Consider the following 13,622-nt stretch of genomic DNA (forward strand, 5'->3'; position numbering starts at 1 on the left):
TGGAGAGAGACAGACGTCTATATATGTGGAACCTTCTTTCAAAGGGTGCTTCCTTTACAAATGGTTCGTTAGAGCGTTTTGAGTGAACAGTCCAGCATCAACATTGCTGGCGGTCTAAAACATGCACTTATTGGCCCTCTCTGCTCCCACTGTGAGCACTGCTGTCCCTGAACCACAGGGCTCTCAGGTCTGGGATGACTTCGCTGAGGGGAAGACGAGGCTGAGGACGTTTCCAAGTGTCCACACAAGCCTTAGAGAAGTGGGAGGAGCCTCCACACAAGCCTTAGCGAAGTGGGAGGAGCCTCCACACAAGGCTTAGAGAAGTGGAAGGAGCCTCCACACAAGGCTTAGAGAAGTGGGAGGATCCTCCACACAAGCCTTAGAGGAGTGGGAGGAGCCTCCCCACAAGCCTTAGAGTGGGAGGAGAATCCACACAAGGCTTAGAGGAGTGGGAGGAGCCTCCACACAAGCCTTAGAGAAGTGGGAGGAGCCTCCACACAAGGCTTAGAGGAGTGGGAGGAGCCTCCACACAAGGCTTAGAGAAGTGGGAGGAGCCTCCACACAAGGCTATGAGAAGTGGGAGGAGCCTCCACACAAGGCTTAGAGGAGTGGGAGGAGCCTCCACACAAGCCTTAGATAAGTGGGAGGAGCCTCCACACAAGGCTTAGAGGAGTGGGAGGAGCCTCCCCACAAGGCTTAGAGAAGTGGGAGGAGCCCCACACAAGGCTTAGAGAAGTGGGAGGAGCCTCCACACAGGCATTAGAGAAGTGGGAGGAGCCTCCACACAAGCCTTAGAGAAGGGGGAGGAGACACACCAACACCCTCTCTGGTCTGGAATGTGGACAATAATAATTCATTTTTAATTAAAGACATGTGTTAGAGAGGTGGTGAGGAGAGGAGTGGAGGAGAGAGGGGAGGACAGGAGAAAAAAGTATTATATCTATCTATTGTGTGACTGAAGACAAGGAATTTGCTCAAAAAGCCTGAGAATCAGCTCATTCCTTCCTGATATAAAATTATTGATTTGCTGATTTCGATAAAGAGCAATCAAAAAATTATATATATTGACAATGGTGACAAACATGACAAGACCAAGATGCTGAGCAGCTCTGTGGTGTCCTGCTGTGTGGATGTAGCTAAAGGACTCTGATAGGACAGATCAGGCTGGCTCTGATAGGACACATCCCATTTTGCTGGCTGCCTCTGCCTTTTCTCTCCAGCCAAACCAAGAGAGACTGTTCTGGAGAATTGGGTCAAGACCTGAAACAAACCAGTAACCCATTGGTGGGTCTGGACCCGAAACAGCTTGATGGCCAGTCACCTCGTGGAAGGTCTAGAATTGAAACCCACAGAACTACTGGGAGCTGGTTTAGACTGAGAAGGTCCAGAAACAGCCCTGAGGGATGACAGCCCTGAGGAATGACCAACGACTGAGGATAAGGGAGCATTCATGATACACATAATAACAACAACCAGAAAACACACATACTGCACACAGCATACACAAACATGGAAAGTAGAAAATAAAGCAAAATAATAGATGTATATATTTATACATTATGCATAATCAAATGCAGCTGCATTCATGGAGGTAGATAGCAACATAAAGGGGTCAAAGGTGAAAAGGGGAATAGAAGTTGTGCTTCAGAGGGGAGAGAGAGAGAGACAGAGAGAGACAGGGAGAGAGAGAAAGCAACAAAGGGAAAGAGAGAGACAAAGAGATTGCAAGAAAGAGGGTGAGAGAGCAACCTGGTATCACCTGGCAGACGTCAGAATTCAACGTTTGTACATCGCCTCCATACGTCATTTCTAGACGGCATCATACAAATGATGCAAATAGTGTATATGCGTGGAGGCGCTCCTGCGTGCCCACGCAGAGGTATTGCGATATTCGGAGCGCGCCCACTAAGCGCCGTCCGAGTAGCTCCACTCCTGGGTCCAGTTTCGTAAATTTGCCTGATCCCTGTGTCCACGTTAGAACACGAGCTATAAGAACAGTAGCTAATGCTAGCTAATAATAATGACAGTAAGAATGTGAGCTAGTTGGCTAGCTAGTAGTGTTGTTTGCTACAGTAGTTGCTTGTAAAACGTTGTTGTTTGCTAGTTTCGCCAGCTAGTTTTGCACTCGGTGTTGTCTCACCAAAGTTGTTTGACCCACCCAACCCACCCCCAAAAGCGCTCGCAAATTTATACCCCTCTTCCTTCACCTGTTCCAATGTGAACAACCAACCACAAAACTCTGACAACAACCAATCAAAAACTTAGGCCTATCCCACGTCATCTGCCGACGTTTATAACTGTATGATGCTGTCTAGAAATGACATTTGGAGGCGATGGACAAACGTTGAATTCTGACGTCTGCCGGGTGAGACCAGGTTGTGAGAGAGACAGGGAGGGAGGGAGAGAGAGCCAGGGAGGGATGGAGAGAGTGAGAGAGACAGGGAGGGAGGGAGAGAGAGAGAGAGAGCCAGGGAGGGAGAGAGAGAGAGAGAGAGAGAGAGAGAGAGAGAAACAGGGAGGGAGGGAGAGAGATAGCCAGGGAGGGAGAGAGAGAGAGAGACAGGGAGGGAGGGAGAGAGAGAGAGAGAGAGAGCCAGGGAGAGGGATGCATGGCTGTAGGTTTATACGTTTACATGCGTGTGTTCCTGTGTGCGAACTAGAGACAGTGCACAGTATGATGGTACAGGAAGTGAGAGAGAGAGAGAAGAGTGGCTGGACGCTGCTGATGTCCTGGGTTGAGACACCCCTCCGGTGCTCTGTGGTGGAGGGGTCTGGGTCGGCTGGCAGGGCTCCCATTGGTTGACCAGGAGCAGTTGGGAGCAACCACGTCCCTGCATGCATCACAGCTCACACAAACAGAACAGAGTAGGGGGGACACCGGCATTTCTCAGAGGAAGACTCCCGGACCCAGGATCCATGGCAACCAGGGACTGACGCTGCTGTCCAGAATGTTCTAGAAGCCGAGGTGGAAACAGAGGGTCCAGGTATCAGATGTTGGTACCAGAGGTGTGCGATAGGTGGCAGATACAATTACAATACAAGCGGGTCATTTGGCACAATGTTTTGAGCTGGTGTTTGGGTTAAGTGCCTTGTTCAAGGGCACAACGGTAGACAAAAGATTGTCAAGTGGCCTGGCCAGGATAATCTAACCATGGGCTACCTACCGGTATGGCTGTGTCTCAGGTGTGTGATAGGTGGATATAGACAGGTATGGGCGTGTCTCAGGTGTGTGATAGGTGGATATAAACAGGTATGGGCGTGTCTCAGGTGGGTGATAGGTGGAGATAGACAGGTATGGGCGTGTCTCAGGTGTGTGATAGGTGGATATAGACAGGTATGGGCGTATCTCAGGTGTGTGATAGGTGGATATAGACAGGTAGGGGCGTGTCTCAGGTGTGTGATAGGTGGATATAGACCAGTATGGGCGTGTCTCAGGTGTGTGATAAGTGGATATAGACCAGTATGGGCGTGTCTCAGGTGTGTAATAGATGGATATAGACAGGTAGGGGTGTGTCTCAGGTGAGTGATTGGTAGATATATACAGGTATGGGCGTGTCTCAGGAGTGTGATAGGTGGATACAGGTATGGGCGTGTCTCAGGTGTGTGATAGGTGGATATAGACAGGTATGGGCATGTCTCAGGTGTGTGATAGGTGGATATAGACAGGTGTGGGCGTGTCTTAGGTGTGTGATAGGTGGATTTAGACAGGTATGGGCGTGTCTTAGGTGTGTAATAGGTGGATATAGACAGGTATGGGTGTGTCTCAGGTGTGTGATAGGTGGATATAGACAGGTATGGGCGTGTCTCAGGTGTGTGATAGGTGGATACAGGTATGGGCGTGTCTCAGGTGTGTGATAGGTGGATATAGACAGGTATGGGCGTGTCTCAGGTGTGTGATAGGTGGATATAGACAGGTATGGGCGTATCTCAGGTGTGTGATAGGTGGATATAGACAGGTATGGGTGTGTCTCAGGTGTGTGATAGGTGGATTTAGACAGGTATGGGCGTGTCTTAGGTGTGTGATAGGTGGATATAGACAGGTATGGGCGTGTCTCAGGTGTGTGATAGGTGTATATAGACAGGTATGGGCGTGTCTCAGGTGTGTGATAGGTGGATATAGACAGGTATGGGCGTGTCTCAGGTGTGTGATAGGTGGATTTAGACAGGTATGGGCGTGTCTTAGGTGTGTGATAGGTGGATATAGACAGGTATGGGCGTGTCTCAGGTGTGTGATAGGTGGATATAGACAGGTATGGGCGTGTCTCAGGTGTGTGATAGGTGGATATATATATATAACCCCTATATATTACCTGTCAATATATTATAGTATATAAAATATATGGAGGAAATGATACATACATAATACATTGAATAAAACGTAAGGAATTGCCACTTTTCATATATTGCAGTACAGTATATTGGAAAATATAACCACTAGTTTCCTATATATGGAAATGTATGGTTTGATATATTACGTTATACTTTTCAATATATCGCAAATGTATTTTTGTTTCATAATGGGCTGCATTCAATGCTGCTACTCAGATGGCCCAGTTTCCCTGAGTTGTGAGGTCGTTCTTCCCACTTCGGTGCGTTCATGAGCTTTTAAGTCGTAATATGGGAAACAACATGGGTGCTACAAAGAATAATGTATTTTATTTCCCAGGGCGTTTAAACAACCTGCTGGTAGCTGTTTCTAGTTTTTGTGTGACAATAAAGAGCAAAGGATTCCCTGAAGCACAAAGATATTTACTTTACCTGACTTGTTGAATAACTTTAACCAGTCTAGATCACACGTGGACAGCAACTAGTGGTTACAACCTAATACCATGTGGCTTACCTTACAAATTACATCTGAGCCCAAAATAAACCGTTTATTACAGCCAGAACCAAACATTTAACCTACTTTCGTCCGCTACTTCCAGCCTATGACATCACAAGTCGACAAGTCATGTACCCAAAATTTTGGGCGACTTGTTGTTCCGACTTGAGGGGTTGTTCATGTGAATTTTCACAGTCGGGAACTAATTTTTCAGATTATTCCGACACCAAATGAATGCAGCAAAAGACAGGTTGGGCTGTGTCTCTGGTGTGTGATAGGTGGATACAGGCAGGTGTGGGCGTGTCCCAGATGTGTGATAGGTGGATACAGGCAGGTGTGGGCGTGTCCCAGGTGTGTGATAGGTGGATACAAGCAGGTGTGGGCGTGTCCCAGATGTGTGATAGGTGGATACAGGCAGGTGTGGGCGTGTCCCAGGTGTGTGATAGGTGGATACAGGCAGGTGTGGGCGTGTCCCAGGTGTGTGATAGGTGGATACAGGCAGGTGTGGGCATGTCCCAGGTGTGTGATAGGTGGATACAGGCAGGTGTGGGCGTGTCCCAGGTGCAGGACTGACCTAGTGCTCTCAAGGCCGTCCCCTCCACAGCGGCCTGAGGTTGCCATGGCGTCACTCTGGCACTCAGCGCAGAGCAGCCTCTCCCGGACCAGCTGGGCGCTCCAGAGACTGAGCCGGCACCCCGCACTGGCCTGCTGCACACGCACGTACACACAGTAGCTGGGGGGAGGGGGGGAAGGGTCAGAGGTCATACATGCTCCTTGTACACTGTTGATAAATTCATGCTAACTCTTGACTTACTCCTGAGTCTCTCTCCGTGTCACTGGTGACTGGAGGATGAGAAAGAGGAAGGATTCAGACAGAAGCCCTACCACACACCATCAGAGAGAGAGAGAGAGGGAGAGAGGGAGAGAGAGGGAGGGAGAGAGGGAGAGAGAGAGAGGGAGGGAGAGGGAGGAAGAGAGAGAGAGGGAGAGAGGGGGAGGGAGAGAGAGAGAGGGGGAAGGAGACAGAGAGAGGGAGAGAGAGAGGGAGGGAGAGAGAGAGGGAGAGAGAGAGGGAGAGAGAGAGGGAGGGAGAGAGGGAGGAAGAGAGAGAGAGGTAGAGAGAGGGAGGAAGAGAGAGAGAGGTAGAGAGAGGGAGGGAGAGAGAGGGAGGGAGGGAGGAAGATAAAGGGAGAGAGAGGGAGGAAGAGAGAGAGAGGGGGAGGGAGAAAGAGAAAGGTACCACACACTTGTGAGATCTGACCCAGGTCAGTGTGTTGGGTCCTGACCAAGATCAGTGTGTTGGGTTCTGACCCAGGTCAGTGTGTTGGGTCCTGACCCAGGTCACTGTGTTGGGTTCTGACCCAGGTCAGTGTGTTAGGTCCTGACCCAGGTCAGTGTGTTGGGTTCTGACCCAGGTCAGTGTGTTGGGTCCTGACCCAGGTCAGTGTGTTAGGTCCTGACCCAGGTCAGTGTGTTGGGTTCTGACCCAGGTCAGTGTGTTGGGTCCTGACCCAGGTCAGTGTGTTGGGTTCTGACCCAGGTCAGTGTGTTGGGTCCTGACCAAGGTCAGTGTGTTGGGTCCTGAACCAGGTCACTGTGTTGGGTTCTGACCCAGGTCAGTGTGTTGGGTCCTGACCCAGGTCAGTGTGTTGGGTTCTGACCCAGACAGTATATCAGTGTTGTGAGTACTGCAGACCGCTAATCTATCCCATCACGTCTGATCAGCAATTACAAAGAGTGGGGTAGTTTGAGATGGTGGTCTACATGAGGAGGTATTCTAACAGTCTAAGATGGTGGTCTACATGAGTAGGTATTCTAACAGTCTAAGATGGTGGTCTATATGAGGAGATAACAGTCTGAGATGGTGGTCTACATGGGGAGATAACAGTCTGAGATGGTGGTCTATATGGGGAGATAACAGTCTGAGATGGTGGTCTATATGAGGAGATAACAGTCTGAGATAGTGGTCTATATGGGGAGATAACAGTCTGAGATGGTGGTCTATATGAGGAGATAACAGTCTGAGATGGTGGTCTACATGAGGAGATAACAGTCTGAGATGGTGGTCTATATGAGGAGATAACAGTCTGAGATGGTGGTCTACATGGGGAGATAACAGTCTGAGATTGTGGTCTACATGAGGAAGTATTCTAACAGTCTAAGATGGTGGTCTACATGAGGAGATAACAGTCTGAGATGGTGGTCTACATGGGGAGATAACAGTCTGAGATGGTGGTCTACATGGGGAGATAACAGTCTGAGATGGTGGTCTACATGGGGAGATAACAGTCTGAGATGGTGGTCTATATGGGGAGGAATCCTAACAGTCTAAGATGGTGGTCTACATGAGGAAGTATTCTAACAGTCTAAGATGGTGGTCTACATGAGGAGATAACAGTCAGAGATGGCCTACATGAGGAGATATCCTAACAGGAGTCATGGGTGGGTGGTTCATGCTGACTGAGGTCAGAGGTCAAAGTGCACTGTGTTTAATCTGTCCCCTCCGCTGTGACCAGCTAGCCTTCCAGAGGAAAACTATGTTATCCTACAGCGGAACACTGTAATATTATGAACCTCTCCCTCTGGGTTACACACACACACACACACACACACACACACACACACACACACACACACACGGTAATTAGGGACTAGTCTGTTTGTGGATTTCCTTCCTCTCATTAAGCCTCAGCTCCTTCATGCAGAAGAGAATCCGATACTAAGACCTCCCCTCTGACTCTCTCTCTCTCTCTCTCTCTCACACACACATGCACGCACGCACGCACACACGCACGCACACACACAAACACACACACACAAACACACACAAACACACACGTACATACTGTACAAACACAAACACACACATACATACTGTACATACACACTACACCAACAGACCAGACTACAGTCAGACTGGTCAGTGAGAGCAGGTCAGGGAGGGGTTAACAGATCTGATCCCAGCGTCTCATTCCCTGGGTCACCGTGGTGGGAATGTGTCGTGGCTCCAGATGTCGTGTGAAATGAGACTGAGGCTCTGAGATTCACAGCTAATGGATCATATTCACCAGAGGAATGCTCCTCCAGTCCTTGGACACTTTGTGCTTCAGTCAAAACAAAGATATCAGATGTCTACTTTAATCAGAGAGGAAGGCTCTCACTTTCTCTCTCTCTCTCTCCCTCTCTCTCTCTCTCTCTCTCTCTCTCTCTCTCTCTCTCTGATGTCAGATCCCTGGAGCATGATTGCTAGCAGAGCCAGTCCTCAGTAATCACACGTAGATCACGTATGACTCAGCCAGAGAGATGGTTGACCTCTCACATGGACCAGCGACGGCCTGTCAGACAAGGTCAACTCATCAGACAAATATTCAATGACAGCACTCCGTTCAGCTGTTTGTCCTGCGCAGTCAAAACACGCATCAGGCCCACGGGACGTCCGGATCTGACCTTCCGGAGGTCCAAGGCTGAGCTTCTTTTTTTTTTAAAGTCTTTTCAAAAGAAAGTCAAAACTGAACAGGTTGGAGATTGATTCCAGCAAAAGGATTTACTGTCAGAGTTTTGTCAAACCAACCTTGTAGGGTATGAAGATACAAAGGTATTATTTTGGTAGTCTGACCTCGATCTATCCAGATTCTTGGACAAACACACACACACACACACACACACACACGCACACACAGACCAACCTAGCCTTCTCCTCCTTCATCAGCATGTGAGGTCGTCTCCAGGGGTCCTTGAAGTTTCTCTTGAAGGAGTCAGGCAGGAGTTTGGCTACCTCTGAGAGAGAGAGAGAGAGAGAGAGAGAGAGAGAGAGAGAGGGAGAGAGAGAGAGAGAGAGAGAGAGAGAGAGGGAGAGAGAGAGAGAGAGAGAGAGAGAGGGAGAGAGAGAGGGAGAGAGATGAAAACACTGGATGTAAACTACTGTAATAAATTATAACATAGCTGTAAGCCTACTCGTTTCCACTACTCTCTAGGGCTGAGCTGAACAGCCTACTGGGAGCCACTTCCTACGGAGGCTCAGGAGGACCAAAAAGCACACACAAGAGAAGGCACAAACACACATTTCCTCCCACAACACATCTGGTTAGAGATGAAAGGCCTGGCTGTCGTTATACACCCCGTCTACTCTACACTAAAACTCTGGTAAGTGGACAGAGACTGAAATATTACTGAAAAAGAGCACGTTCACTTAACCCTGGATATAGACTTATAGTCAAAACACTACATTTGAGGTGATAAAATACCCCCCCACCCACACACACACACACACACACACGCGTGCGCACACACACAAATGTATTTATATTTGAGAGACTTGGGACATGTGTGATGTCTAGCTAGCCTCATGAGACCATCCTGAATACGTGAGCTCACATTCTGTTTCTCTTTCTGTTCTCAGTCTGGATCCTCTCCATAGAGATCCGTTTGTGCCAGATCAAAAAGTGATCTCGCCAATCAGCGTTGGTTCTGAGGAATCTTAAATACAAACAGCTACTGTACGCTGGGCGGGTTTAAGACAGCGAGGAGTGTTTGCAGTTAGCACATGGTAGACGGCATGGACCGCAGAACCGGTACTTTTGAGCATGAAAAGTACATAAAAGCATGAAATGTTCATAAAAAAAGTACATCAACGGGAAAAAAACGGAACTCAATTTCTAGCCGCTGTGTAGGCTACATAGCGGAAGCGATAAATGCAGTTATTGTTATGGGACTGTCGTGTTAGACCCCCCTATATAGTTACGTTGCAATGGTACGTCCCAGCAGTATTGAGAAGTAGCGGTAGCCTATATGTTATGTCCATGCGCAGAGTTACAATATAGCCTAGATACGCACAGTAGATTATGCTCGTCTCCTGCCTCGTTATTTCACACACACAGTTGCCTAAAAATGACGTATTTCCGACGCAAACAAGCTATGAGGGTGGGACATATGTTTAGAGGAATTTGATTGGAACTTTGACAAGTGGACGGATTTTAAGAACTTTAGACAGATTCGATAGAAGGATAGCGTTGATTGACGGGTGGATGTCGTGACATTATTGGCCTAAAATCTAAGGTACCTGTTGTCGTCATTGCATGTGACCTACCGTTTTCCAGGAAGTAAGATATACTTTGATATACGATTACAACAAAAGTAGAATTTTGTAAATTTTTTGGCATACAACGTTGAATAGGTGAACACTATGACCAATTATGTGAACCAAAATGGGACAGAATGCTTTTTTCATTTCAGTACGAAAAAAATAATCTCTAAACCAGCTGAGGTTGGAAGTTGTAGGCCTATACTGTCATTCCAGCCGAGTCGCCTGTAACAGGCCCCACTGTGACAGCAGGTGAGTTTAATCCAGCCAGGGGGTCATCGGCCTTGAGGTTGGGCCCGACCTACTTTGAGTGCGTTCCGCGTTCCATGGTAGACGCTGATAGACAGATGATTCATCCAATCACCTGCCAAGTATTTTTGAAAGTGCCTGCCCTTCTCCAAACAGTTTTCAACAGAGAGTTCCCAGATGGGTATGGAAAGCAAACCATCTGGCGCATCAAGCTAGTGTCTAGATACCAGCAGCTTCTCACAGACCCAGAACAGCTGACCTGAAACAGCTGTAGATGATCAGCAATCAGGCTCTCCCAGAACAAATAACATAAGCGATTCAAACACACACACACACACACACACACACACACACACACACACACACACACACACACACACAGAATCCCTCTCCATCCCTCCACAAACACTTGAAAAAACTGAACTACATTGAACTGAACTCCTATTGGCTAGTGAAACCTAGCTAGCTACAATTGACTGAAGAAAAAAAAAAACATGCACCTGTGTCCAACCAGGTCCGGTGCACCACTGTGTAAGTGGGCTTCACCTGCTCAACTGCTACTAACCGAAATATTCAGCAAGCAGACTGTGGGGTCAGCAAGTCTGTTCCCTGTGGGGCTCCGCTCCACTCATAGAACTAGAGTTACAAAACATAACCATCGTTCTATTTCATGGAGCTCCAACCCACAGGGCTAGCTCCTATTGGCACAAGCGGAGCTACACGACCGCACCATACACACTTGCTGGCACCTCAATAACAAAGGACTGTCCAGCCAGGACACAAGCCATCGCCCCAAGGTGAGCTCATATCAAAAGTTGGTCCACCCAAGCACTGGCCCCACCCGCCACACTTGATCTATCACAACCGAGGGCAAGGAGAGGTACGTGAGGGGAGAGCCGGACCGGAAGCGGTTACACCGTAACACAGCCAGTCCCAGCCTCACCCACAGACAATAGTGGACCGTCACTCACCAGACGGTCCCGCCCTGGTACATCATGTCTAATGCTGACTCATGCTGGCGGCTGTGCCTAGCACAGACGATGCCATGGAGACAGAGGACATCGATAGAAGATAATAACGGACAAAAGGAGACAGAGACGACCAAGTCACCGCTGCACAAATGTCTTCCACAGACTCCATTAAACAGGGCAACTGACCTGGCCACGCCCCTCGTAGAGTGTGCCCGAACAGCCCCAGACAGAGGGCGACCCGCAGTCTCATAAGACCTGGAGATGTCCTCACAAATACACAGGGAGAGACACTGTTTAGACAGCGGTGAGCCCACCTTCCCTGGGCCGTGGCAAACCAACAGCTGGGGGGTAGTACGGACCCCCGCTGTGCGCTGAACATAACCAGCCAGCGCACACACAGGACACAATAAATGATAGTGGGCTTCCTCCTTGCTCACATGAGGCGGAGGATAGAAAGCTCTCAGCTCCAAACCCTGTGCACTAAATGCGCCCCGGACCACTTTCAGAAGGAAAGATGGATCCGTGCGCAAAACAGCTTTTCTCCCATCAACCATCAGAGCTCTCAAGTCGCTGACCCGCTTGCCAGATGTCAAAGCAAGGAGCAGAGCGGTCTTAATAGAAAAAAAGAAAAAGATGACCAATCGGAGGCCTTGTTGACGTCAAACTACCTACCCCACCTTTAATAGAAAGAAACTACCTACCCCACCTTTAATAGAAAGAAACTACCTACCCCACCTTTAATAGAAAGCCACTTGAGAGAAATTTGCTCCATTGGTTCAAACAGCGCTTCACACAGCGCATTCAGAACCAAGAGCAAATCCCAAGGCGGCACCGTAGCTTTACGTACTGGGCGAAGACGCCGCACGCCAGTCAGGAAACGCTTAACCAGGGGATGCCCAAAAAACGTAGTTTTGGTGAACCCCTCATGACATGCGGAAATAGTGCATGCATACACTTTGATAATGGACGCCGCTAAACCATCACCATTATCCATCACGTGTTGGAGAAATTCCAAAATCGTCTTGACCGAGCAGGACTCGGGAGCGATATCCCTTTCTCCACACCAGCGCACAAAAGCAGCCCATTTGCCAAGGTAAACCGAGGCAGTGGAAGCCGCACGCGCTCTCTGAATCGTACTGATCACAGCCGGAGAGAGTCCTCTATCAGACAATCTCCGCCGTTCAAGAGCCAAGCGAGCAGAGGCCATCCCAGAACCGGGGGCACGCAAATCGAGCCCTCCGCCTGGGACAGCGCGTTCGGCCAAGGAGGGATGAACCACGGTCCCACAGACGTCATGGCCATCACCTCCGCATACCATCTCGCCCAGTGGTGATCTGCCGCTATCAGAATCACTGATAGACCCTCTGACCGCACTCTGGATAGCAATAGTAAAATCAGCCCCATTGGTGGGAAGGCATAAAGCAGAGCCTTCGGCCAGGGGGCATGCGCAAACACGTCCACCCCCAGTGGAGGCTGGTCCTGCTGCTTCAGAGAGAACCAGAGGGGACACTTTGCGTTCTCTCTCAAAGGGAAGAGCTTCACCTCTGCCTTGCCGAACTGGGTCCAGAGCTGAGCCACTATCTGAGGATGCAGGCTCCACTCCTCCGGAGGAGGCCCGCCTGGGGACATAAGGTCCGCCCCTCTTCCACAGCGGAGGGGAGCTGCTCCTTGGCCGGCTGGCCGATGCAGATGGAGCATAGTGATGGAAAATGAAGCAGTGACAGCTTGCACCGCTAGCGCGTAGCTCTTTTCCGCCAAGGGCAGGGTCGTCTTGTCCCTGGGGTCACGCATCAACGGCTTCCTGACAGAACCCAGCAGCGGAGGAACTGGGCACGAGCACCACAGCGATGTTAGGTTCCAACGCAGGGGACCCACCTGTCATGACGTCATCCCAGCCGGCCAGCCTGGTAGCTTTAGCAAAGGACCGTAGCAGAGCTCTCAGTGCAGCCGACTGAGTCCATCCCTCCTCCACAAATGTCTCCAGGTTGGGCATCGCTGGCAGGAGACGAGGGGCAGGAAGCCTGTAGCAGACGGAGCTCCAGAGAGGCAGCCCTGTAGTAGCAGGAGCTTCCGGGATGGGGATGTCGAAGTGATGCGCTGCTCTCTCTCCAGCAGCTTGGGCAGGTCACGGTTGAAGGACCCCTGAGCCCCGACCTGACCCCGAGCCCCCTGGAAGAAGAGCCGCTCGCCTCCAGGGTCACTGAGGAAGAATACTCCCCGTCCTCAGGGCCCTCGTCTACCTCATCAGACGGCGGGAGGGGCGACATCGGAGCCGGCTGTTGCAGGGGCACGTCGACATCACCCACGTCCGAGCCGCCCTGTGTGAGAGCGGGATCTTCGGTCTCCTGCAGCGGCGCTGGGAGGATCCTCTCCAGGGGATCGAGGAGAGCGCAGACCTGGCAGGGGGAGATGGAACCAGGCCCGCCCTGGCGTGCTGCGGCCCCATACAGCGGAAGGATGTCCCATGTCGCTTTAGCGAGTGCCGCAACCGCAGAATCTA

General features: G+C 50.0%; 1 protein-coding gene across 1 annotated transcript in view; it reads right to left on the reverse strand.

The window, feature by feature from the left end:
* Window positions 1-2,847: 2,847 nt before the first annotated feature.
* LOC311310495 (somatomedin-B and thrombospondin type-1 domain-containing protein) overlaps window positions 2,848-13,622 on the reverse strand; it is a gene marked incomplete at both ends in the record, with an annotated part of 30,063 nt that continues 19,288 nt past the window's right edge. The window contains 3 exons of the mRNA XM_084440006.1: window positions 2,848-2,953; window positions 5,397-5,555; window positions 8,509-8,599. Of these exons, the coding sequence (XP_084296132.1) occupies window positions 2,848-2,953; window positions 5,397-5,555; window positions 8,509-8,599 (356 nt within the window). The remainder of the gene's footprint in view (window positions 2,954-5,396; window positions 5,556-8,508; window positions 8,600-13,622) is intronic.

This window comes from Borostomias antarcticus (genome assembly GCF_949987555.1).
Source record: "Borostomias antarcticus genome assembly, chromosome: 6".
Lineage (NCBI taxonomy): Eukaryota > Metazoa > Chordata > Actinopteri > Stomiiformes > Stomiidae > Borostomias > Borostomias antarcticus.